Source organism: Boleophthalmus pectinirostris, unplaced genomic scaffold (genome assembly GCF_026225935.1).
Source record: "Boleophthalmus pectinirostris isolate CB_2022bp ecotype Guang Dong unplaced genomic scaffold, ASM2622593v1 HiC_scaffold_18, whole genome shotgun sequence".
Lineage (NCBI taxonomy): Eukaryota > Metazoa > Chordata > Actinopteri > Gobiiformes > Gobiidae > Boleophthalmus > Boleophthalmus pectinirostris.
The window spans coordinates 24,679,735-24,705,651 of NW_026571133.1; the positions used below are offsets into that span (position 1 = coordinate 24,679,735).

The 25,917-nt window shown below is 38.6% G+C and overlaps 4 protein-coding genes across 11 annotated transcripts; 2 read left to right on the top strand and 2 right to left on the bottom strand.

Moving 5' to 3' along the window:
• Window positions 1-109: 109 nt before the first annotated feature.
• srek1 (splicing regulatory glutamine/lysine-rich protein 1) lies at window positions 110-4,634 on the bottom strand. Of its 5 annotated transcripts, XM_055153561.1 has the most exons (14): window positions 4,398-4,634; window positions 4,154-4,287; window positions 3,529-3,700; window positions 3,297-3,392; window positions 2,914-3,035; window positions 2,458-2,573; window positions 2,229-2,375; window positions 1,945-2,123; window positions 1,733-1,863; window positions 1,557-1,650; window positions 1,367-1,468; window positions 1,163-1,231; window positions 967-1,078; window positions 110-676 (listed from the first exon to the last, which is right to left on the bottom strand). In XM_055153561.1, the coding sequence occupies exons 5-14, from the start codon at window positions 2,942-2,944 to the stop codon at window positions 536-538; spliced, it is 1,122 nt and encodes a 373-aa protein (XP_055009536.1). In that variant the 5' UTR covers window positions 2,945-3,035; window positions 3,297-3,392; window positions 3,529-3,700; window positions 4,154-4,287; window positions 4,398-4,634; the 3' UTR covers window positions 110-535. The 5 variants fall into 5 exon arrangements, with proteins under 5 accessions (XP_055009536.1, XP_020777263.1, XP_055009535.1 ...); XM_020921604.2 differs by lacking the exon at window positions 3,297-3,392; XM_055153560.1 differs by having other exon boundaries at window positions 2,914-3,392.
• A 107-nt stretch (window positions 4,635-4,741) lies between these two features.
• ankra2 (ankyrin repeat, family A (RFXANK-like), 2) lies at window positions 4,742-6,815 on the top strand. Of its 3 annotated transcripts, XM_055153564.1 has the most exons (10): window positions 4,777-4,894; window positions 5,061-5,378; window positions 5,485-5,643; window positions 5,714-5,779; window positions 5,864-5,961; window positions 6,060-6,185; window positions 6,250-6,316; window positions 6,397-6,477; window positions 6,549-6,628; window positions 6,711-6,815. In XM_055153564.1, exons 2-9 carry the CDS (start codon window positions 5,093-5,095, stop codon window positions 6,602-6,604), a joined length of 939 nt encoding a protein of 312 aa, XP_055009539.1. In that variant the 5' UTR covers window positions 4,777-4,894; window positions 5,061-5,092; the 3' UTR covers window positions 6,605-6,628; window positions 6,711-6,815. The 3 variants fall into 3 exon arrangements, with proteins under 3 accessions (XP_020777266.1, XP_055009539.1, XP_055009538.1); XM_020921607.2 differs by having other exon boundaries at window positions 4,742-4,876; window positions 6,549-6,815; XM_055153563.1 differs by having other exon boundaries at window positions 6,549-6,815.
• A 126-nt stretch (window positions 6,816-6,941) lies between these two features.
• On the bottom strand, window positions 6,942-9,775 carry btf3 (basic transcription factor 3). Of its 2 annotated transcripts, none has more exons than XM_020921609.2 (6): window positions 9,688-9,775; window positions 9,090-9,158; window positions 8,897-9,010; window positions 8,608-8,809; window positions 8,471-8,527; window positions 6,942-7,318 (listed from the first exon to the last, which is right to left on the bottom strand). In XM_020921609.2, exons 2-6 carry the CDS (start codon window positions 9,156-9,158, stop codon window positions 7,272-7,274), a joined length of 489 nt encoding a protein of 162 aa, XP_020777268.1. In that variant the 5' UTR covers window positions 9,688-9,775; the 3' UTR covers window positions 6,942-7,271. The 2 variants fall into 2 exon arrangements, with proteins under 2 accessions (XP_020777268.1, XP_020777267.1); XM_020921608.2 differs by having other exon boundaries at window positions 9,626-9,764.
• A 1,763-nt stretch (window positions 9,776-11,538) lies between these two features.
• Window positions 11,539-13,010, top strand: foxd1 (forkhead box D1). The gene has a single exon (XM_020921886.2). It carries the CDS (start codon window positions 11,649-11,651, stop codon window positions 12,615-12,617), a length of 969 nt encoding a protein of 322 aa, XP_020777545.1. The 5' UTR covers window positions 11,539-11,648; the 3' UTR covers window positions 12,618-13,010.
• Window positions 13,011-25,917: the final 12,907 nt, after the last annotated feature.

The window sequence follows — 25,917 nt, forward strand, 5'->3', positions numbered from 1 at the left end:
CAAAAATAAGAAAAAGTCTAACTGAAATCAAAACCCACCCATAAAAAATAGCAACATACTTATACAGTTACCCTACATGACAACCTGTGAAAAAAAAATCACATGAAGATAGAGGCCTCAAACATGAAATGTTTACAGATTCTGTGATTCAAGCAATGTGACAAACAAAACATTACATAAAAACTACATTATAAATTGATATTCTTCAGTATTTAAGAAATCTACTGAATTTAGAATTTTCTCCCTGGAGTTGTTGTTGGAACTTCAGACTTAACGATATAAACTACAGTACAAATATATTTTTGCTAATAAAGTGCATTTATTTGCACTGTTTGTCGAACACAAAAATAATTCAAGAAAAACATAAATACTGACAAAAATTATAAGTCAGAGCTACGATTATAGCATAGGTTAAATATAATGTCAATTCCATTCCAAGGTTTAAAAAGCTCTTTGAGTTTTGTGCTTAATTGCCACACAAGTCCAGTTAAAAATAATAACTAAATTATGTAAATAAGTATTACCATAGTGACAGTCACACAGCCATAGACACGTGATTCCTGTAGCTGCCATTATGCTGGGTGAATGGGGACGATACTTCTTCACAAGGAGTAGACGAGTCTTCTCTGTCACTTACATACACTCTCTTTTCCTCCCGTTTGGATAATCTTTCCACCTGCAACATAACTTTCATCACTTAGCAACAATGAAACCATGTGATTAAACTTGATGCTAAAGTGAGCATCTGAAGCAAAGGACAAGGGCAAAAGTCATATTAGATGACCATTTCTGCGATCTGTCATCTTCAGTAATTATAGCAATTCAGAAGTCCAAAACGAAGGGCAAAATTCAGTGCAGAGCTGTTCCCTAACCCTCAACTATGACAAGAACAATTCACTGAAATAAAGCTAAGGGAGATTTCCATTTGGCATTGTACAGTGTTGTTCTGATGTGTTGGTAAGGCACCTTTATTGATTTTCTCTTGCTCTTTAGCGCGCCCGCATCCTTCCGGTTTCTTTTTGATGTAGAGTGGTCTTTTCTTTCTCTACTCCTTTCCCTTCTTTTTGCTTTCTTACTCCTGAAAGTGTCAGACAATTGAGAAAAATCAACAATAATGTGACACAATAAACACTGCGACAAACACTAATATTTTGAAATGTACTTTTTGAGTGGGGATGTTGGTTTTCGACGAGGGCTTTGTGACCGATCGTTGCTCCTCCTCTTCTGACCTCTGATCCCCCCCCCACCCAAAAAAAAAAGACATTATTTCAGGCCTGTGTATGGCCCAGCCACAGAAACCATGTGAAGCTGAAATGTGATATACATTATATTTGACAATGCTTTAAACACTTCTCATGCCACACACCTAGAACGACTGCGGCTGTGCTTACGGTCCCTGGAACGAGTATGCCTCTTGTGGCTGCCCCGAGAACTGTGAGATTCACTGGGCCACATTTTCTGTGATGATCTGCTCCAGACAAAAAAATGCAGTGAAATTATTATTCTACATGGGCCACTGACATAATATCAGGCATTTTTAGGTACTTGTAATGCACCTGTGTTTTGAGCGGGACCTTTTCTTTCGCAGACCAGAACGTGATCGTGAGCGACGTGAGCTTCTTGACCAACTAGAGGAGCTCTTTTTAATGTCTAATAGAGGGTACATTTTCTCTTTATGGTTAATCACACAGTCTTTCCATATTTGCCTTTCTACAAAACTGAAAAGCCTTACCTGGTTCAATAGCAGCTGCAATTGTGGACTGAGCTTCTCTCACCCTTCTCATAACATTCTCAAGTTCCTTTGCAGCAGCCTGGGGTGTCATTTCAGGGGGCTTTACAATAGCATTATTGGAATGATTAACCCTTAGCAGAAAATATAAACAATTAATGTATGGTGAAGTTGGCAGTCATAATGTATCTCCAAAAACATTATGACAGATATACTTTAATGGTCTGTCTCCAAACATGACTCCATTAAAAGTGAGGGCTCTGGCGACAGATTCTTGCTCTACAAACTCAACAAATGCAAAGCGGGTAGGCTGAGTCTCATCTCCAGCCATTCGTACAAACTTTACATCCCCCACCTGCTTGAAGAACTCTAGCAGCTGTTCAGCAGTAGTGGTCTGGATAAATTGGATAAATGGCAATAAGCAAGCAAGACAACTTAACATTAAAACTAACAGGCATGTCTGAGACGCTGGTTTAAAATGTACCACAGTCACATTCACCTGTGAATTTAAATTGCCAACGTATACAGTCCTCCGTATCTCATCAATTTTTGTAGGATCAACATTTCCCATCAGTGGTGGCTGGGATTGCATTGCTGCAATGTGCTCTACACCAGTTGAAATTCGATTCATAAATGGAAGATTCAACTGCAAGCATACAAAATAAAATGTACACAATTATGCTTCACATTTAGGATACTTCATAAAAAATAAATGTTTGTAGACAAACATTTTGAAGAGGAGCAGGAGTTGGAATTGGCAGCAGTCCTCCACCAGAAATCAGATTGGGAATGGGAGTGGTAGGAGCCAATAGTGACAAGGCCTTTGCCTCTTCTGGGATCTTTCCTGCAGATCAGAACATAGGGTAAGTAAATGTAATATAATCAGTTTTATTTCTTTGTCTCTTCAATTCCTCCACAATAAGCCCATTGACCTCTAGAGAGAAAGAAAGTGTAGCATACGTTCTGTCTACAAAGTAATAGCATTTATGTGGGACACATTTAAGCCCAAGCATCCTCATTTTCATTTTTTAAAAGATAAATAATTTTCTCCATTTGGTGTCTAACTGAATTAACTCAACATGATTTAAATTTGCAAACCAAAAATAATGTAAGTGTATTCTCTTTTCTAAATCAAGAAAGATGAAAGCAATGCAGAGAATGAGTTACTTTGATGTTTGGGTCACCTGTACTGGTAAGATATTGGTCATGAACCATACGATATCAAGCATGGACGCTTTCCCGTGGGGCGATCGTTTCGCAGTGTTGGAATGTTGTGCAACACAAGACAACCCCAATGGCTGCATCACTAATAGCACACAGAACATCAGATACAGAGAAGAACAACAAATTTAGGTAAGGTTATCCAAAACTGGAACTATTTCAAAACTATTTTCAAAAACATTTACGCTTCCTTTTTACTTAATTTGGAGTTACAATATTGTACAGTTCAATGCAACAATCGAAAAAGGTCAAGGCAGAAAAGAGTATTATTTATAAATTGATTGTATAAATGTGTCTCTATATGTTATAACAGTGACAGAAAGTGACAAAATTTTGAAATAATGACCCTGGAGTGGTTAGTAATCCTCATTATGTCCCGTGTGTGATATGCATTCCATTTTGCAGTAGCAACCAGGAGAGATCAACCATAAACAAGATGCAGCTGCAGTGGAGAGAGAGGGAGGGGGACAATAATAAAAACAACAAACTAAAATAACAGACTACACAATACTGTACTTTCTATATAGAGACAGTGGAGAGTGGACAGAATGGGAGAGTATGAAAAAATAATAACAAACCAAAATAAAATATAATAAACAGAGACAGGTGTCCATCTTGGAAGGCTCAGCGGGCTATTCTCCTGGTCACATTCCCCACTGAAGGCTTCGTTGGCCCGATCGGGGATAGTGGCTTGGAAAACAATGCCTGACTCAGGCTAGTGTAGTGTTACGGCTGGGCCAGTCTAGTCATCTGATATGCACACATAATCACAGAAACAAAACATACAAAACCAAATTAATAAACTCAGTAGCTATCTAGAACCAGATCACGTAGACAGAAAGCATGTATTCAAGTCCTGATATTATTTTGGGCTGTACACAGAGGGGCAAGAGTGTCAACATAAATGGTGAGGGATACTAAAAACAGAAAAAAAAAATGAAGGGGTACAATAATATTTACAAGGACAATATGTATCAATATTATCAGTGAATAAAACATGCATTTCAGCAAAGTTCTAAAGAAGGCTAGGCACAAGACCAACAATATATTTCTCAAAATGTCTTCATAATAAGTTGTGTTTAATGTTGTACTGAAAAATCATTATAACTTCACTTTTAAAAAAATGCAAAAGAAAGGGATGTCTGTGCTTTTTGTTGTTGCATGAATGTTTACTATAAAAATGAACTGACAGGTGTAACTCACCTTCGGCGCATGGCACCACAATCAAAGCCCTGTCAATAAAAACGGTGTTGGTGAGATGCTGCGCCACACCGACACTAGATGGATCTCGAAACTTTACATAGCACACTTTGGACGAGAAGGAGAGAGGAACATTGCTGTGAATAAAAGAACACAGATAAAATACCCGCTGGTATTATATTTTTATTTCAGAAAGGCCGAATATCCGCGGCTAAGCCTCGGCATCCTAGCCCGGGGTTGTTCTTACTCTGGTGGGTAAAGACGTAGCTCATCGATGTGCCCCAGAAATCCAAACAAAGTGCGCATTTGTTCGCTACTCACGGCCGAAGACAGATTAGTAACCTGCACCACTGCTGTACCGGGAATTCCGCTCATCATTTTGGAAGTCGTGCACAGCCCTTTATCGGGTGGGATTCTTTTATTTGGTTAATTAATACTCCGCTTCAGGGCTTCAGCCAACAGACCGCAGCAGACTTATTCTTTTACATTTAAAAATAGGTGAAAATTTACATCAAAGCTCAATACAACCCTCTATTGCTATACCTTTGTTACTACAAGATCCAAATCTTGACTAGACCCAGGGAGGAACCAAACCCAAAACAAACGGACTGAAATCTTGGGTGCACCCGCGCATGCGCAGTATTTTTTAGAAGAAAAACAGCGAACACCGACCATGGATCTATTATAGTTCAATGACACCGACATGGGAAAATAAACACTGAATATGTAAACAGATCATTTCGAGTAAGTTGGTTTTGTTATTTCAAATTAAATAGTGATTGTGTAAAATGCATTGTGACAATTACATAAGCTTCTTTTACCTTTTTACCTAATTATGCATCTCGCTAAACGCTGATATTGATGAATAGCCGTAAACGTGTAACCCCGTCATTTTTGTACCTCTCTCTAGACTCCATTTTCAGCGCAATAAATGGTCGGGTGATGGACAACGTTGCAATGTCAACCCCTCGTGGAAACTCAATTGCAACGGAAGAAATGGAGGGTATCTGTGTAATGCCAGACCTTGGTGCTATTAAGACGGAGGACCCTGGTGTTAACGAGGAGGGAGGCGGTCAAAATGTGGCCATGGGGATCAAATTCATCTTGCCCAATAGGTTTGATATGAATGTGTGCTCGAGATTTGTAAAGTCGTTAAACGAGGAAGACAGCAAAAACATTCAGGATCAAGTAAACTCTGATCTGGAGGTGGCATCTGTTTTATTCAAAGGTAATGTAAAATGCCACAATAAATCAAGTATCTCACACTAAATAATCTTTGGCTTGCGTATATTGCGATCAAGTACCACAGTAATCGTTTGTTTGTTTTCTGAAAGCCGAGTGCAATATCCAGACCTCACCATCTCCTGGAATACAAGTTCGTCATGTTTACACCCCGTCCACTACCAAACATTTTTCTCCCATTAAACAGTCAACCACTCTCACCAACAAGCACCGCGGGAACGAGGTGTCTTCCACACCCCTTCTTGTGCATTGTAAGACTTGTCAATTGTTGTCCATATGCATCAATAGGTAATGTTTTTAATGGCGATTTGTGTCTGTTAGCATTATCCATTCATCAGCTGGCAGCCCAAGGGGAAATGGTGTACTTGGCTAGTAGAATTGAACAAGGTAAGATTTTCACCCTGAAAAAACATGGTCCAATTTCCATAACCAAAAAACAAACAAAAAAGTAATTCCTCACTTGTTCAACAGAAAATGTAATTAATCTTCAAGATGAGGAAGGCTTCACCCCCTTAATGTGGGCAGCTGCCCATGGACAGATTGCTGTGGTTGAATTTCTGCTTCAAAATGTATACAAAAATATTGACATCTTTGCGCCAAGAACCTGTGCATCAAATACGTAACTTTTGTCCACATATTTTATTATTATTATTTTTTTTGGCATTAGGGAGCGGACCCCAACCTTCTAGCCAAAGGAAGAGAAAGTGCTTTGTCTTTGGCCTGCAGTAAAGGATACACAGATATTGTGAAGATGCTCATTGACTGTGGGGTTGATGTCAATGAATATGACTGGGTAAGCATTTTGCGAAAGATAACTTTTTACTCTTCTAAATATTAACTCAAGTGTGTTCATTTAGAATGGAGGAGCCCCTCTCCTGTATGCAGTTCATGGAAACCATGTTCGTTGTGTGGAAATCCTTCTAGGTAAAGGGGATGTGATGAGTCATACCAATTAAAAAGTGACAGTCCTTCAACTCATGTATTGTGTCTGTTGTATCCTACAGAGAGTGGGGCTGATCCTACCATTGAGTCTGATGCTGGCTTCAATGCAATGGATATGGCAGTGGCCATGGGCCATCGTAATGGTATGAAGCATTGAATTATGATATTTAAACCAATTACAACACTTTCTAAATAAGTCTTTATCACTTTGTAGTTCAACAGGCAATGGAAGCTCATTTACTAAAGCTACTAATGGGAATCAGAGAATGAAGAACCATCTGAGAATGCAATCATGTAGCTAAACTCATTTTTACACTTCTTTTTGGAGTGTTCTTATAACTGAAAGTGTTGGTAACTTTTCTATTTTGTATTTCAGATTAGAGAAAAGAAAAATGCATGTTGTGTTTACTGTCATTTTATCTATTTAACTTATTTCAATCAATGTTTGCAGTTATGATAAAATATACCTGTGCCGTTTTCATATCTGCTTGTGCTTGTATTCTTACCAAAGTGTTTGGATTTCAAATTGACCCAAAATTTCCATCTCCTTCAGTTAAAGCAGCTATTGAATAAAATTCTGTATCTAATAAATGGCAGAACCTTGGCAGACAGTAGCAAAGGTTTATTTCCAGATAATGGTTGGACCGAGGCCACAAAAAAAAGGTTCAGTAACAGGGATCAGATTTACAATGGAGCATGTTACCACATAAGAGCACAATATTACAGGACACTCAATAGCACCATGCATGCTTTAAATCTTGTGATACAAAAGTGGGTACTGAAACATTCCATTCAGGGTTAAACTGCAGTTTTAACCAAGTCCAAGTAATTTGTAAGAGTGGTACACAATATGAACAGGTTAATACAACCTACATCCACCTTGAGATAGCTTGTGCCCCATACGGTCATGTCTGGTTTCCAAAGAATTGTGTTGCCTCTAGTTAGCCTCATTCTTTGATGCTTCATCAAAATTCTCCACCAAGTCTGAAATTGGAACAGTGGAAAAGGGTTATGTAGGCAATATGGCCATGCATCGTAAGTGTAATGGAAAAACAAAGCAAAAAAAAAAATCACAGGGTAAGAGTGCACTTTGGAATACTAACAAATCAATATTATATAGTACAGTTACACATTTTGCAAGGCCTCTCCATGGCCAACCAACCAATTTGTGATCAAATAACATGTATATAAAATGACAGATGCATAGACTACAAAACATTAGCCATTTTTGCATGTCCCAGCCTGAAATCTTTGGGAATCCCAATACATCAAACTTATGCAACATATTCCCACATTATGTGTCTTCAGTGTGTCTCTTGAATTTAGTTGTTAGACCAGTCTTGTTTTCATTTGTTCTAAAAATGTTTTTTTTGTCTCTTCCAAGTCAGTCAGGGTGTTCTTTGACCAATGTAAAACACATTTTTTCCTAGTTCAGCAAGGTTTCAAATTGACCACCACACAGCAATCATTTTGAACTCACCCTTTCAGTTAAGAAATAGCTGCATGCTGATATAGTCTGCATGATTGAGATTATGTATAAAATCAAACATTTAGGGGGAAGGGGGGAGAGAAAAAAATAAATAAAATCGCTGCTCTAGTTGGTTTTCAGCAGGCAAAACATTGAAAAGACAGGAAAGCCAAAGAATATGGTCAATAACATTTGTGGAACACCCCCTTAACTGCTGGGTCACTTCTAGTTAGTATTACAAAAACATCGTCACCTGGTGTGATAAATTTGTCCATTTGATTTGGACAGCATCTTTAAATCTCTACTGAAAATGCCCATGCAAGAATGGCCCACATATTATAATTTAGGGAATCTTAAATCATCCTATTGACTGAATCTGTGATTACAAAAACTGGTGCCAATGTATTGGCTGATATGGTGACATTCCCTGCATTGCTGCTCCTTAAATGAATCACATGTTTTAGCACAACGGAGTCATAGTCACCTACTCATATTAAAACCATATTTGTGATTTAGAGCAGATAACTACAAATAGGAGACACTCAACACACACAAAGTTAAGCTTTTACTCTCGCAGGCCCTGTGTGCATAAGCTAGACATATACATAAAAATACTCCTTTTTGTTGAAAGTTGTTGATTTAATTAGTCAAACAATTCTTAAACTCACCTGGAACATCATCATCCTCCTCTTCTACTGCTGCGATTGGCGCTTTACCATCTCCAGCTACAAAACAGAACACAAAACAATTCGGTCTAAATGTATTCAGTCAGGTCTCTTGAGGCTATAGAGGTAAATGTACAAACCCTGTTTGGGCAGAGCCTCTGCCAGTCTCCTGAGACTTGTCAGACTGTCTGCTCCCAGCTGGTTGAGAATACCAGGCAGCATCTCTGTCAGCTGTTTGGTCTCAGCATGCCCAGTGATAGTGAAGGTGTTGGCAGCAAGTGAGGCCTGTACTTTGGGGTTATTGAAGTGGATTACTGTTCCTTGATTTGTGAACATATTAACCTGTTAAAACACATTCATTCATATATAATCATGAAACACAATAGATCATTTCCCACAAAGCACCTAAAATTAAATGTATTTCCTTACCTCTTCAATACCAGAAATGTTGTTTACTCCAAGTTTTTTAAGAGAAAACTGGAGCTTCTTGTCATCTGCTGTTGCTGTTCTGTGTACAACCTTCTTCTTTCTGCGAGCACTACCCTAAACATGACATGAGACATGAACACAAACCTCTAAATGGGTGCCATGCATGCATTTTGGATTAACGCAAGCGTCTTACCTTTCCGCCAATACGGACTTGTGCCTGTAGTTTAGCAAGTTTTTCTTGATTCATAACTGCTTCTTTCATCTATAGGAACAAGTTAATCAACGTTTTCAAATTAAGTTATGCATACATTCCCCTGCGGGCACACATTTATAAAAGCAGTATGTTTTGTACGAAAAACTTAATTAGAGTTGTAATTTGGTGGTGATGATGATGATGCGATTAGGTTATTACAATAATGAAGTGCACAATTAAGAAAATCGTTCATCTTCCACAGTACTATGCAATGTTTAAAGAAAGACGTAAGGGCCGGATCTTGCTGATCGCTAATAAGGCAGAGATTTGAACATGTTTAAACAAACTTTGCCCCAAATCATGCAGACTCGACGTGTGGTAGCCTCAATATAACTTTAAGCTACAATTAGCTTTTCAGCTAACAGAGACCGGAGCGCACGGCCTGTCACTATTCGGCACGTCTACCAAAAACCACTCCAGTGACACTTCCAAACCACGCAGACCTCGATGACTGGCTAGAATACACTTTCGTTTACCTCTTGGTGTCGACCAGGACAAAACTGTGCTGGGAAGAAGATGTTTAAAGCTCCTAACTGACCTGTAAACTAACAGAAGACACATGCGGGGAGCAAGATGGAAGCGAGAGAGGAAGCAGGAAGTGACATCAGGCACAAATCCATTGTGCGCCACCGTTTTAGTGCCCTGGGTAGGTTTTCCCACACGTACATGGAGTTATTAAAATAACACAGGTGTTATTGCTTTGATTGAAGCACTCAAGAGAGTACAAACAGGTGGCGGTCCCTCCACCAAAAAGTTAGACTACACCTAGACAAGACAATTAAAATAATAAACCACATAATAATCCGCATTAAGCATCAATATGGATTAACAGTAATGTGTTTTTCATTGCAACCCTGAATGGATGATGGTATTTGGTTCTATGCCACCTGGTGGACAAGAATGGCAATTGATTAGCCTGTCATTTGAAACTGTAAAATTCACAAACATACCTATTTGTCTCCCCAATGCGAGGTAAACACATCCAAACCAAACATGGCATTTGCTGGTAATAAGTGTAATGCTGATTCATGGTCAAGTTTATGGTATAATGTGGTGTTTAGATTCTCTAAATAATCATCCAACCAGTCAGAGCGCAGGCTACATACAGTTAAAATTTAAGTGATAGCTTATCGAAAATCTGAATTGTGCCTTCTTGAAAAAAATTGAAAAAATTAATCTACTTGCACTGAAAGTTTTGCACTGTTGTTCTTCCCATTCTGTGAACCTTGTATATACTCACTGATTCTATTATTTCTCAATTTTTAATTATTTTTATTTTTATTATTATTTATGTTGGACCATAACAACGAGTTCGTAGTTAGTAAATTCTTTCACTGACAATGGCAATAAAACCTATTCTGATTAAGTAGTGAGGTAGTCCTTTAAACCAACAACATTTTAGCATTGAAACAATTGTAGCAATCCATGTGAGACTCATGGGGCTCATTCTGTTTTTGATTAAATAACTGTATTGTGAACTAAAACACCAAATAAATGGGCCATCATGTCCAATATTTTTGTAATGAACAATTCTAATGCTGATTTATTCTTATGAGTAAAAACTATATTTGATTTAAACATGTTTGCCTTGTATCTTAGGCTTAATAATAATAATTAATTTTTTTTTTATAAGAATGAAGTAAGCAGAATAATTATAAATGGTCGTGTCTATTTGGTGTATTGACATAAATTAAATATAAAACATGTTGCATTTAATTTATTCATTACTGCCCAAATTAAATACTAGTAGTTTACAACCACTTTTTCCATGTGTATACCACAACTGCCCTCTGTTACACAATCTTACCACTAGATGGAGAAGTCGTCAAATAAGCCATAGGCCACAAAGTCTGACCTGAAAATTTGAATTTATGTGGCCTATCCATTTATTTATTTATCTTTCGAATTAAACATCACTCCCCACAGAAATAAGATAGTTCTGGACCAAGACGATAAGATTCCACTTTGCGTGACCCACTAGTGCTTCTAGTTAACAGCTGACTCTTTTTCATTAGAAATGGCTGGCGAATAATCCCAACCACTATGCCAATACAACATCACGCAAACTGATTTACGATTTGCGAGGCTACAGCCAGACAGAGGCGGCAGTGCGGCATAGAGACTCTGCATTTCACGACTTTTCTTAAAACTTTTACACAGAGCACATTTTCACATTTTGACGCATGTCAAAAAAAAATTGCTGGCCAATTCCTATTTTGTGTGGCGTTTGACACAATTAACCAACCAAAAATATGTCTACACACGATACTGTGAATAAACTTGTTATTCGACCTCGTCACGTGATCATGTCGCAGAAAAAGCCCGCCCCTTTTGTGTTCAGGTTTGGCCTTTTCGCAGGTTTTCCAGTTCATTTGCGAGACTGGCATCACCAGAAGCGCTCGTGGGGCCACAGGCGTATGGATAGAGCACGAGGAGCTCTCCCTCCTCAGAGAAGTGGTTGAAGAGGAAGGACATTTGGCTGAGGGCACAGACTGAGCCATGACTCTGAGTTCAGAGATGTCCGATGCGTCCATCCTCTCAGAAGAGACCGATATAGATGTAGTGGGAGAGGGAGAAGACGTCGACTGTCACACGCGTGCGTATGTGGATGAAGTGGCGCAGATGCACGAGGGAATCCTCCTGGCCGGTTCTCCTCCTCCGTGTCTGGACAGCCCCACTTCCTCACGGGACAGCTACAAACCAACGGGCAAGAATACCCTCGTGAAACCTCCCTACTCCTACATCGCACTGATCACTATGGCCATCCTTCAGAGCCCCAAAAAGAGGCTGACACTCAGCGAAATATGTGACTTCATCAGCAACCGCTTTCCGTACTACCGCGAAAAGTTCCCCGCATGGCAAAACTCCATTCGCCACAACCTGTCACTAAACGACTGCTTTGTCAAGATTCCCCGGGAGCCAGGGAACCCGGGCAAGGGAAACTACTGGACGCTGGACCCAGAGTCTGCCGACATGTTTGACAACGGGAGCTTTCTCCGGCGAAGAAAGCGCTTCAAGCGGCAGCAGGCACAAGAACTGTTGCGGGACCACAACACCTTAATTCCAGGGGCGGCGTACGGATACTCACCATACGGCTGTGGGGGCTACGGCCTATCACTGCCGCCCTACCACACACACTCCGCGCTTCTCGCCTTCCAGCAACAACAGCACACTGGGACCGTGATCCCCGCGCCGTCTCTTATGCCCACAACCACGGACTTAACTCGGAGCAGGTTTTACCCTCAGCTCAGCCACGGTCTAGCCTCCGTGCGTAAGGCCAGCTCACCGGCACAGCGCTCACCGTTTTCCATAGAGAGCATCATTGGCGGCTCTCTTAGCCCTTCAAGGACTCCTCCGGTCGTGCTCCCGGTACTGCCTCCCTCTTTGGGACGCCCAGTCTCAAGTCAGCCGCAGAGCGCGCCCCCCGGGACAGACTATTGCAGACCTGTGAGCGGCACCGGCTGCTAAATTTTACAGTAACTTTCCCTGTTGCTAAACATGAACAGCGAGACAAAACTAAAATCCCTTCGAAGGTAGGAATATTTTTGTATGTTCATAGCCAACATAAATGATGGATAAAGTAGCCTACAGGTTTGTGCCTACTACATTCACAGGATAGGCCTATTTATGATGAACTGTTGTCAATCGACCTTTAAACAAAAAATTGTAATTTTCATGTGATTTTCTTTGGCCACTATTTAGGGCGTCTCAGGATAACAACATGTTAAAATGATCACATGTATAAATAGCCTAGGCGTCTTCTGTATTTGTGTCAAACACAACGATGTTTTATTACTTTTGCAAATGAAGACATTTTTAAGCTTTTAATTTCAAGTTTGTATTTGGGGTGCAGAGAACTATAGCCCCGCATTTATACAATGCAGTGTTTGTTTTTCAGTAATAAAATATTGAAGAATGATTTGCAAATATTGTGTAATTTACGTGTGCCATTTTTAACACATAATATAGCCTACAACAAAATGCTCCAAGATATCAGTTAGAAATTATCAAAGAGAAAATCATAGGCATAGTATTTGATGATTCAAAAACTTCCAGGTATTTATTTGAACGAAGCGGTCTATCTTTGAACTGTTACTGCTGCATTGCATAATGTACAGTTGATGGACCAGTGTGTTAGGGAGACTTTACGCACAAGTTCTAGTAGCTTGCATCACCAACGCAGTGTTTTTTCTCAGCTCTCAAGAAAACACCCCGAGTTCCTGTAATTCACTGGTTTTCTGATTGTATCTATATTATTGTTGTGTTTTTATTTGGCATGAATTTCACTCTCCAAATGGGAAGAGTAAGCCTAAACTAAAGAAGCCTAAACTAAACGTAGGCAACTGGCTAATAATGCTGATTCTATGAGAAAAGCTACATTTGCAAAATAACAAATGGGGACCTGTGCAAGGCCTATCCGCCTGCTGTTATGACAGACTTGGTCATTTGAAAATTGGATAGACTGTATATAGCCCACTACTGCTTCCGTGACTGAATATGTGCGCCCATTTACTGCGTGCATCAACTGATTCAGAGCAACACGCGCGTGTAGTAACAGCTAAGTAGTGTTGTGCACAGAAACAGTTCACTAGGCCACGAGAGGACATCTATTGCGTGATGATGTAACACGCAACAAGGGAGGAAGGCACAAAGTGGAGGGACAGTAGAACAAAACCTACTGACTTTTGTTGACATAAATAAACACCAAAGGTATGCCTTATAAAGTATAACAAAACGGTAAGAATAATAGAATAATTTAGATTTATTTTGTTGTAAGGCATGAGAAAAAAACCCCCCAAAAAAACACTTAATTGAAGCATGCGCTTTATTGACGCTTACGCGCCTAAAGTGTTAAAAATAAAGGCCTGCATAAAAGTAGCGCCTACCGTGTATTCATAAATTAACTGAAAATTATTTGGCTTGCAAAGTGTACAGTTATTTGTTTTATTTAAAACTGTTAATAATAATAATAATAATGATATTATTATTATTATTATTATTATTATTATTATTATTATTATTATTAATAATAATAATAATAATAATATATATATTATTATTACAAAAGCTCAGTTTATCCTACTGGGGCAGGTGATGGAGCACAACACTACATACGTACAAGACTGGTGAGGCCTTGTCATGTTTGGACTATATTTACTATAATCAGTCAAATATTATAATAATAATTTATATTAAAAAGGACAATATAAAATATAAAATAATATGTTTACTTACTAAAATTCAAATATTAAATAATCCAAATAAAAATTTCAATTTTCAAAAATGTCAAATTTTAGCATTCATAAAAGTGACGTGTGTAGTTTTGAAAAAAATAAAAATAAAAAAATAAATAAAGAGGGATGTGTCTGGTATAGAAATAATATAATAATAAAAATATAAAGAGTGAATATCTCCCAGGAGGAACCTCTCTATCTTGCATTAGTAGATAAACACTTGTTACATTTAGACCGTCCCTTTAAAAGGAGCTCCACTTTCCACCCCATTAAAAAAGTTTTGGAAATAACACTACTCTGAATTTTGGACTAATTAGATGCTGCACAGGAGCATAAGGACCCATTGCACTGGGTGGACTTAAGCTTTTGTTGGGGCCATTTACTTACTCTTTTTCTGAGCCTTACCATTCTTCTTTTTCTCTTTCTTCTCATAATAATTCAGAGGTGGAGGTGCACAAGAGTATGTGAAGTCTTGTTACAGTATCAGATGAGATGCATTGAGTGAGTTGGACTGGTCTTAAAAGACTCCTCCACACTCCAAGCCAGCCTCAGGGAAACAAAAAGCTTTATCACTTCATGAGGTGTGAGCATAATCCATCTTTGCACATAATTTATTTAGCCCAAGACTTTGTGGGTGTTGTTATTTGTTCTACATCTTGCCTGTCTCACCTCAGTATGAACTTACAGACCAAGGATCTGCTGCAGAATTATGTTGCTGTCTCTCTCTGCATTTTTCACTTTTTTTAGCCTTCATGTGTTTGCTTTGGCATACTATCAGCTCATACAAACAACTGGGGTTGTTCTTATCCATCACGCTTGTGCAGAATGTGATGATAAAATAACAGACAGCTTGAAACAAACCATTTGTTAGAGAAGAATTTATTATTGCGTCAATTTGAACAAAGTACAGAGGTTACTTACACATCTCCTACTTAGGTTACAACAATAAATACCACCAAAGATTGGCTATGTGCAGCCATGGAAAGTAGTCTGAAATTTCTACAGTCCTGCTCAGAGATGTATGGTCCAGCAGCTGTGTGATGTCACCACAACATCTGATGACTGCCTGCATCCTACACATCATCAAACATAATCACATTACAGTGGGAATGTTCTGCCAGAGAAATCCAGCCTGTGACTACCTGCTTTGGACCTGATTAGTTACATGCAATAACGCCTTTTGGTCATAAACACTTCATCGAGCTTCTGCAGCCCGTTCATCATAATGACACCAGAAGGTAATCCACACCAGTGGCAAAGGCTGACAAAAGGCAGGAGCCAAACATTTCCTTTGCTCACCATAAACACAGGCTACCACTGCCCCTACAACAAACCAGTGACTTCAGAGGCCTGGACCAAAAATAAAGTAGTTGCGACAATGCTGTGGTAGACTCAGAAAATCCAAGTCTGCATCCTTTGCATTATGTCATCATTTCCACAATGACGATGCTTTTGTCAGCACTGGAAGCCACCCGTGCAGGACCATTCACTCACTCAGTAAAATATACCCCCCCTCCCCTCTCTACACCCATTCATTCCCTCCTGTTTGTATATTTTTTTCCTCTGTCCTCCCCTCTCTGCAGCTATCCGGCTCATTGACACAACCACAAAGTGTCTATGACTGAATTCTCTACCATCTGATTTGTGGTTTGGAGACACCTCTAATTTTTTGTCCTTGTTTCTTCACAGGCCCTTGAATAAAAACAAATCTGACTCAAGACACACATCAATATTTGACAGACAATCTCCTCTCATCCCCTCACATCAACATACCACAATTGCATCCAGATACTATATCAAATAAAATGTGAAAAACACTCATAAAAGACAATACCATAACCTTCTGCCACATATTAATGAGACATGCTCACTTTACTGAGTTTTTTCATGACTCTGTTGCAGATCTGAAAAGGCTATACTGCTAATATTTCCTTGGTTAGAAATATACAACAATTTTTTTCTGTGAGAATGATTGATTTAATTTGAGTAGATGCATCCTCTGGAGCTGGTATAGAAACCTCCTGTTTCCTGCCACATCTTGAGAGGCCCAATCACAGTGTGCACTGAATAGGGGGTGTCCAGTGAGCCCTTCAGGGTGGCCAGGTCTTTTCATTTGGTGTGGATCTCGGCTGGTTCCGTTACGTGTTTTCACTGACAGGTAACAGAATCCATATTCAGCACACACTGGGGGGCTGCAGGCCTGTTGAAATTAATCCTAGCTCTAACACAGGTTAAATTTACCAGTTCAACTTAAATGCTGTTGTGAAACTAAACATACATTGGCGAGTGGTCTAAAAGCTGTACTTCTCTTTTTAAATGAATGGTACCGGTTCACAGAGTGGTAAAGTGTCCATTTTACATGTTTACTGAACATTATAACCGGAACATGGAACAGTTGAATGAGATATTACTCTTTTTATTGGTAATGCTAAAAGTGCCACACTTATGCTTCCATTTTGCCCTCTTGTACATAGCAGAGCTCTGAAAGTGGCTTTTACACACCCACAGAGGTTCAGAGCATGTGAACACCAACACTAATTACCACAATGACAGAGCGCTAATTCAGTGCCTTCTTTGTGGGTGCAGACTTTGGTTCAAGTCCATTGGCTCTGTATCACCCTTTGTTTGTGAATCTGCAGTCCTTGTTAACAAAAGTATACCATGCTGTATATTAAATTCTCATTGTGCAATCTTATGAGGAGGTCATTTTCACAAAAACCTACATCTGGTTCATTGGAGGGTTCTGCAGTCTTCATCCTGGTTCTCTACAGTCAGATCTGTCCCAGCCACAGGTCCACAAGTGCCACCGGTCCAACTTCAGCACATGTGCCACACATATTGGAGTCACAGAACTGGTATAAACAAATCGTATTTAGATGCCACAAAACAAAAAGCTCTGCATCTGACAAACACCTGTGCAGCCCTTGATGTACAGACTATAGTCGCAGACTATAAACTGAAAGCTTTAAAGTATATATTTACTCCACAAGTTCTTTTTTATAAACATGCTTTATGTGCAGCTGTTCACCACTGTTTAAATTCTGTGAAAAGGTTATTTATTAATAATCATTATTTCAGGCTGGATTATAAAAAAATAGGGTTGTGATGAAATAACATTTCAACTTGTTATATTTTGAATGAAATATATTATTTGAACTAATCCATTGAGGAAATTGTGAATATTTAACATGAGTTAGCCTAAAATAATATGGACTTTAGACTTTAAACTTTACGTGGCCTGCTACAATCAATCTTTGCCAGAATATAGCCTAATCTCTTTGCCTGTCTAAAACAACACTCAGTAGCTGGTGAGGCATAGCTCTTTACTCTGTGGGGAAGTATTGCTCTTGTGGGAGTAGGAAAAATCCTCTCGTCTTTGGCAGTGACCTCTCATCATTGGGAGGGGTTCAACTAGTGACCCCTGTATTCCTGCGTGTCCAGCCTAAATGTGCACCTTTCATGAGTATGTGTTTATGTTAGTGATGCTCCACAGGGATAAATTGGTATCCACACATTTTATGGGCCTATAGAGGACAGCACAAGAGAAGGAGACAGTAACATCTGTGATTAGCTCTGCATTGTTTGATTTTCCTGGTGCCCTGTTTAAAATGACACCTGACTCACCTGAATCAGGATTTTTACTGCTTTCTTTCAGCAGCACACCTTTTGGCTATATTGGAGGATTGATGTGCTGAAGAATAACACAAACTTTCACTCTCTCACACTGCCTTAGACAAACATACAGTGGAGGCGCGCCCACCATGAGCGAGTGGCAGAAGTGTTGAAGTATGGCTTACGGCGCTTAACCAAATGAACCTTAAAGTTATTTAGCCTTTTTGGAACCAAGCATCTGGAACCCCCCTTAAAATCCCTCTCTTCACTGGCCCCCACCTCAGGGACAGGGGCATGGACGAGATGCTGCACTGTTTGTACAGCTGAATCCAGTAAGGGTTGCTTCAGACTTAAACAATTCATGTAAATTAATTTAGAAATATGCAGAAAACAATTGAAAATGTTTATGTGTTACTAATTTGGATCACAATCTGAAGAGAGTAACTTTCTATTCAACTTAAACTGTTATCATCATCTGATAATCTCTCCCTTGTGCACATTTGATCCCTCTTTTCCTTAGCTACAGCATATACAAACTAATTAAAATCCATCTCTGATGAAGGAGACTTTTTCTCAGATCTGTTATTCTAACGTTTCTAAATAGCATTATATACGGAACTGTAAATAAATGCATACAGTACTTCTATGTAATAAATGGTGACTTTTCAGCAGATGTAATTGAAAATAGTGTTAGCATGTGAAGGTCATTTCTTGCATGCTGCCTGGTACTTTACAAGTTGGCTATCTTTAGGTCCTTGGGAATATCACAAAAATGCAGAAGCGAGCCACTTCTATAAAACTGCTACTATAGTCCTCCCACTTTGAGGTTTCTGGCTTGAACATGACATGAGCAATCATAATTGCATTTAAATTCATGATTGTTTCTATACCAAGTAACACCCTTCAAAGCTTTAAACATATCAATTTTTTTCAGTATTGCCAAAGCCATGACCTCATGCTACAATTAAAGTCTAAATCTATTTTCAGGGAAAACTCAACTGTGTGGGCTCTAGATTCAAGTCTGAAAAGGTTAAGCAACTACCACTGGTTAATGGCAGAAGGAAGGATGCTTAAGAAAATAAAGATCACATTTGACCTTCTTCACTTCCTCTTTCCACTGCAGCCCTCAATCTTCTTTTTGTAAAGAGTTGGCAGCATGTGTTTTCATTTATGATAAACTATTGTGGGAATGACCCTAATAAAAAGGGGCAGATTTCAACACTGAGTTAAATAAATAGCACAGATTTGGGGGAATTTTAGGTTCTTTCAGGTTGTATGGAGAAGAGGAGGTGTGTGTGTGTGTGTGTGTGTGTGTGTGCGCGTGTGTGTGTGTGTGAGTGTGTGAGTGTGTGTGTGTGTGTGTGTGTATGAGGAGGGTGGCCTATCAGAGCTGTGAAGTGTGTGTCCGTCTGGCTGTCAGTCTGCTGTAACCGGTTCAGTCCTAATGAACAAGCTGAGTGGCAAAGGGCCAATGAGCTTCACTCACTAACTACTACGACACAGACAGAAAGTGCTAAGATGAAGACCCGACTCCACAAAAACATCTCCAGATTGCAAAATTATTATTGCCTAATTTGTAATCTCAATGCTGATCATTTGGGGCTATTCATCAAGGTATTTTTCATACTTTCAAGTCATTGGCCAATCTCTAGATCTGAGCCAGGTTTGTCTTATTGTCTTCTGTATGGTATATATAGTTCAACTTTGATTGTGCCACAATCACTGTCAAAAAACATCACAAAAAAAACATAACATTTTAAAGTGGTTCATATAATAATCAGACATCCAGAAAGTGCACAGGATATTAAAACCTAAGCCAAGCCAAATTGCTCTGTAGAGGAAAAAACATAATTTGCTCTCTAGACTCAATCGATGCAAATGAATGCAAAAATGTTTTGAAAAAATAAATTAGTTACCAAGTAAAAGTACTAATATATTAATAATAATCCCTCCTATATAAATAGAAACATTGCTATATTTCATCATACACATCTTAAATGACTTTATTCTGAAATACAATTGTGTGTTTGGTAACTATCTAAGATCCTCTAACACTACCAGAGGAACTGCTGTAGAATCACGCATGTTGCTTGTCTACTTGCACATTTGTGTTTATGGACACATTGTGATGGAGCTGATGGCTTACGTGGTGAGAAGAAAGCATGGAGGAAGCAGACACCCTCCGCACGCTGCTCCGTGCTCCGGTGTGTGCCATAGACTCATGTTGGACATGTCGTGCCGAGACAGCTCTGAGACAGTAAAGCCACACACTGCATTTGTGGGAGATTATTAGAGCGAAAGATATCGTGTCTGTCGCTCAGGGAGGAGGTTCCTCGAAAGATCTGACCAATGGACAGAGCTGTGCGTGAGTGTGTACTGTAAGCTGAGGTGTAGCATGCAAGGGGGAGGGAGTCCTAGAAGCATTTAGATAGAAGGACCCACGTCATATTTGTGTGGTGACCATGCGTGAGGCAGTGATAGATTATAAGTGCTATTACATTATAAAAACACACAACTGATGTGGGAGTAACTCATAGTGGTGTCTGCACAAACTCAAACATTGGAAATGTCTTAGCACATATTGAAATGGGATCTTGATTAAAGTCAAATAAATAACTTCCATTTCAAGCATGCTTAAATATACATGACTTTATATATTCATTAATTTATTAAATAAAAAGAATATGTATTCAAACACACCTAGTAAAGCCATTTTGAGTGGCTAGTTCAGTTTTATTGTGTACATTACTGCATGCTATAAATACAAATGTAACTCTGCTTTTACTTGAGTAAGGGCAAGAAGAGTGTTATGTTTCAGTCAGGATTGCTAAAGCAAGGTTATAGAAATGTAGTCTTCAGACTTTTTAGGCATCAAATCAAAAGTAGGATACTGTGTGTGAAATGTATTGTAATACCACAAAATCTAAAGTTATTAAGATACCTTTACTTGAAGTGTTCTTGGGCTGTTGCTGTTGGGCCACAGTGAGACTTGTTGATACAGAGAGCTCAGCAGTGAGTTGTTACTCCAGCTGGGAGCCTGAAAAAGCAACAGAGGCAAGACCGAGGGAAAAGTACATGAAAAACACAGCTAAACACACAAAAACAGCCTTTGTCTCACAAACACAGACTAGCAGCATGTGCGCTGTCCAAGTGTAGCTAGCTTTGGCTTTATTACACGCTATTTGTGCCAGTTGTGTTATTGTGTAGTGTCTGGATAAACGACAGAGTTGGTGAGCAGAGCTTAGAGGATGAAGGTAAGTGCCATTGGAAAGCTCACTGCATTTCCAAGTGGTTTGAAAGTTTGCGTGAGGCAGCTTAACGGAACTTTGAATTATTTTTCCGCTCTACTGCTCTCTGGACTCGGCTATAAACTAAAGACGACATCCTCTCATTAGTCTGCCCTCTGTTGCAAAGCCAGGCCATTTAGTGTACCCAAAATCCCATTGTTTGATTGTGCAGGTCAAGTCAAAGGTCAACCAAAATATTGATGAACTTTTTAAGGTTAAGGATAGAGGAAGGGGGGTATGTCTCTGGGTCAGGTGATCAGCAGGTGGATGGTTAGGGTGGATAGGAACACAATATGTCCTGCAAGGGAATCCCACTAAAATCTAACTAATTGCACAATGAACATAGATGTCTATAAAAGAAATTAGTTGGTTAAAGCAGTTAAAAGGCTCACAAGCCAAGTGAATGGCGTGCAGCAGCCAAGTGTTATGGATTACACAGTTTGTTTAAATCTATGTTAGGTGGATTATGCTCCTTCACTTAAACACACTGGCTTAGGTCAAAGGTTGCTGAGGTAAAGGCTGCAAAGAAGGTCCTCAAAACACAGCATTTTCTATGACCTGAGGGAATTCCTGGAGACATGGCACTTTGTACTTTTGACCCAAGTTTGTTTCAATAAACCATAACAGGGCAATGGACAGTGAGAGAAAGAAAACTTACAATGGATGAGGTAAAAAAAAAAAAAAAAAAAAAAAAAAAGACTTACAAACCAAGGTAAGAACTGACTAAATTAAATTGTAAAAATTGACTCTTTGTAACTGTGTTGCAACTACAGTAGCAAGAATGAATGAGAAACATTGACATTTTATTTAATACATTAATTTGGGTATCAAATAACTGTGGTATTTGAAAAGCTAATTTTTTTCTAACACATATTAATTCATGATCTTTTCCCACCTTTATGGCAATAAGCTATTAAAATTGTGACATACATTTGGAGAATTTGGTAAGAAAATAATAAGCTAAATAAATAAATAAATAAAATAAGAACATGTATTTATGAGAAGCAACGCTGTAAACTTGGCCCATTAAAGGTTTAATTAAAAAGTAAGAGGCTTACTACAATAGCTTTGGTTGAATGACCTAAACAACAGTCATACAAATGCTGTAACTGAAAGGGATTTTACGCACACAAACCAAAACAAAGTGGTCACTTTATGCCCCAGGCACATTTCTGGTGACATTTAACAGCAAGGAAAGCTATTTCCTCTCACCATTCAAAGCCAAACTCTCTTAATTGCTCCAGAAGTCTGGTGCACTTTGGAGAACACTTTGTGATATGCGTTCAGCTTGATCTCTGCGGTTCACTAGAGTCTCTGTTTATTCCTGTGTGGAGAAAATTGGTTTACTCGAGTTGTAATTTTGATATGACACAAAAATATTCCCTTGAACACGCACCATTTGGAAGCCTTTGTAGTCCTAATGGACATTCATTATGGTTTTTGAGATAAGTTTATGTTGTCATTAAAAGTGACTAAACACAGAAACAAACATTTCCCAAACGCACTTTATCTGCTCCGTGGAGCGGCAGCGCGGCAACGTTTACTGCGCGTGCACGTTTTACGCACAACGTCATTTCATCGATAGGATCATGGGAACAGTCCACACCATGGTCCACACAGTACAGTCTATGCACAGCACAGATGTAGGGAGAAAAGCCCGGGCATCTCCAGCCGTGCCGTGCGTAAAAATCAAGCCATTCATATATATAAATATAAATATAAATAAATAAATAAATAAATAAATAAATATATATATATATATATATATATATATATATATATATATATATATATATATATATATATATATATATATATATATATATATATAATTATTATTATTATTATATATTATTTTGAGATTTCGACACTTCGAAACCTAAAAAAAAGTTTATGACTTGTTGAAAAAAGAGAGCAAGTGTGACACAAATGAGTTCACGGATCGCACATCACTGGCTTCTGTCACAAACACCTGCTAGCACGCGCCTCCATGCCCATTAACTTGTATGTAGTAGCGTAGGCCTTTATTTGATAGTAACCTTTTTTAACCTATTAGTTAATTAAAATTTTTGCTTGTCGTCAATTTAATTAATTATGTAAAATCGTTAACTTTTAAGAGATCCGAAGAAAAAGTATCTCAAGAAACACGATGTTACCATGGTGTTTTAGAATAAGGTTTGATCTTGAATAACTACATTTTTTCAATGTGTTGAAGCAACGTAGGTTTTGTACCTGATCCAGAAACTATTTAGTTCAACTGAGGTAAATCTACTGACTGGACGCCATCCAGTTCAAACTCTGCAAACTGCCTGATTAGAAGGAGTTTAACAGAGGAAAGCCAGATTTAATGCCACCCTTCGCCTCACACAAGGACATAAGCTTGCTTTCCACTGTTTTATTAATTAATCCTTTACCATAGGCTAATACCAATATTTATACAACGAATTCTAAGAGATATTGCTACGTCTAAATACAATGCATTTATAGCTAGCCACAAACCTAAAGTGATCTAACTGAATCCACATCTTATTTTATCTGAAGTTCTCGGGTTAACGTAAAGGTTCTCTCGAAATAAACAGCCCAATGTATAAAGATCTCTAAAAAGCATTGTTGACAAAAAAAATAATAAAAAATAAAAAATGCGGATTATTTTGCCTATTTCTGTTTTGTTCATGCTCATCTAGTATGCCTACTTCTGATGCTATCTGTTGACTATTTTTGAAGACCTATTAGCCAAACAGCGTCATATTGATATGCAATACGCAAACAAATTGCGCACGGTAAAATTCAGCAAAATAGCTCTATAGCTGTTTCTAAAATGAAGAAAACTACAACCGGAATACTTAGTGGGCCTCTTGTACAATGATTAGTGGGGCAAAATGTGTTGTGGTGGTACCATTATAACTTTTCAAGCTATTTTTGTGCGGCGTCATTGGCTGCGAACCAACTACGTATAGGCTACAGGCCTACTCGCATCCGTTGCTTATTGGCTGAGGCCTGCTCAGGTTCAGGGACGACTGTCCGATGGGAGAGGGAATGTGGGCCACAACTGCCCGCAGGGCCCGGGACGGCGCCCTATAGAATAGGCTTCTGCTGCACGGAGCAGGCTTTAGACAAACGCACGCAAAGGCTGGATCACGCGGAAGACATAACCAATCGCATTAAGCTCGAAAAAGCTACAAAGCCATAGTATATAACTTTTTAGGCCCAAATACACTAAAATAAAATTCATGTTTTTTCACCACTTTATTGCACTAGAAAACGAAGAAAATATGCGTCTTTACACTGAGCGGGCTTGTATTTCCACAAACTTGGCTCTTATTTGTAATTATACTCTTGACGTGTCCCTCCATAAAGTTACATACTGTTGACAAGAGAGTATAGGCCTACAGGCTAAATATAGGCAAGTACAAAGAAGTAAAATAGTATATTATGGCTAATAATATAGGCATAGTGAATAATAAATAGCCCAAACAAAGTGCTGACAGTACAGATTATTTTATTAAAACTTTAGGCCAAGGCCTATTGTTGAGTGTATTCGTTTACAGCTAATAAAATTATGCTTTAGTAAATAACATATCACTTTATACAATTGCACTAGGCCTATGATCTGCATTAGATCTAATATAAAAAACTACAACTACTACTGATTGTTTGGAGTTAGTCAGTTCATTTATTTACTTGACCAGGCTATGGCAGCCTACCATGCCAGCTCACAGATTTGTTCCAAAAAGATGCATTGAGGTTGAAGATTAAATTTTCAGTTTAAAAGTAAGGTTTAATTATTTTCTTGGGGAGAAAACTAACTTTCTTAGATGGGATGATGTCAGACTACAGTAAATCAAAATTAACCTCCAATAGAGTGGTTATTGATGTGCAAATGTCAGTAAAACCCAACTGCCTCTGACTGCTCATGCTCTACCTGCTACAGTCATGACTGCTGCCAGTTGACAATTAACACCTAAGGCATGTTAATGAAACCACAGAATTTCCCACTTCAGGACACTCTTCACCACAAATGCCTTTATTGCCATAAGAGCCCACAAGAAATGCAGTGCAAGTCTTAAAGGGAGAATAGAGAGAGAAAATACTGCAGAAGTTTAATTATAGTTTTATCAGGATTTTAAAAAAGATTTTATTAAAATAAATAAATACATCTTTTCACATTTATTGTATTTAAATGTGTCTTCAAGCTGAGTTTTGCTTTAAACATTTTATAGCCATTGAATATTTTGCTGAATTACAGCTATAAAAGAGACAAGAGAACCAAAAATGTGTTAACAATACACCAAAATGTTTGATGGACAGAAATAATAATAGTAAAAAATGGTGACGTGGTTGTGTTCTCATGGGGAAATGGTAATGGTGCACAGACTGTTTAGCCTCAGCCTCTCAGACACACATGGATGAGTAAAACAAACAAACCTGGAAACAAATAAACCATGGCTCTCTCTTCTCACGCACCACAAATAATAATCACCGTTTTTGAACCAGTAAACCAATGAAATGCATAATATAGTGAATAATGGGATCAGTGAGGGGCTCCAAAGAGTAGGGTGGGGTGGTCCTGCGTCAGGATACCACCTAAAAGGGTTGAAGTTCTAAATGACACATCAAAAGAAAAGCTCAAAACTC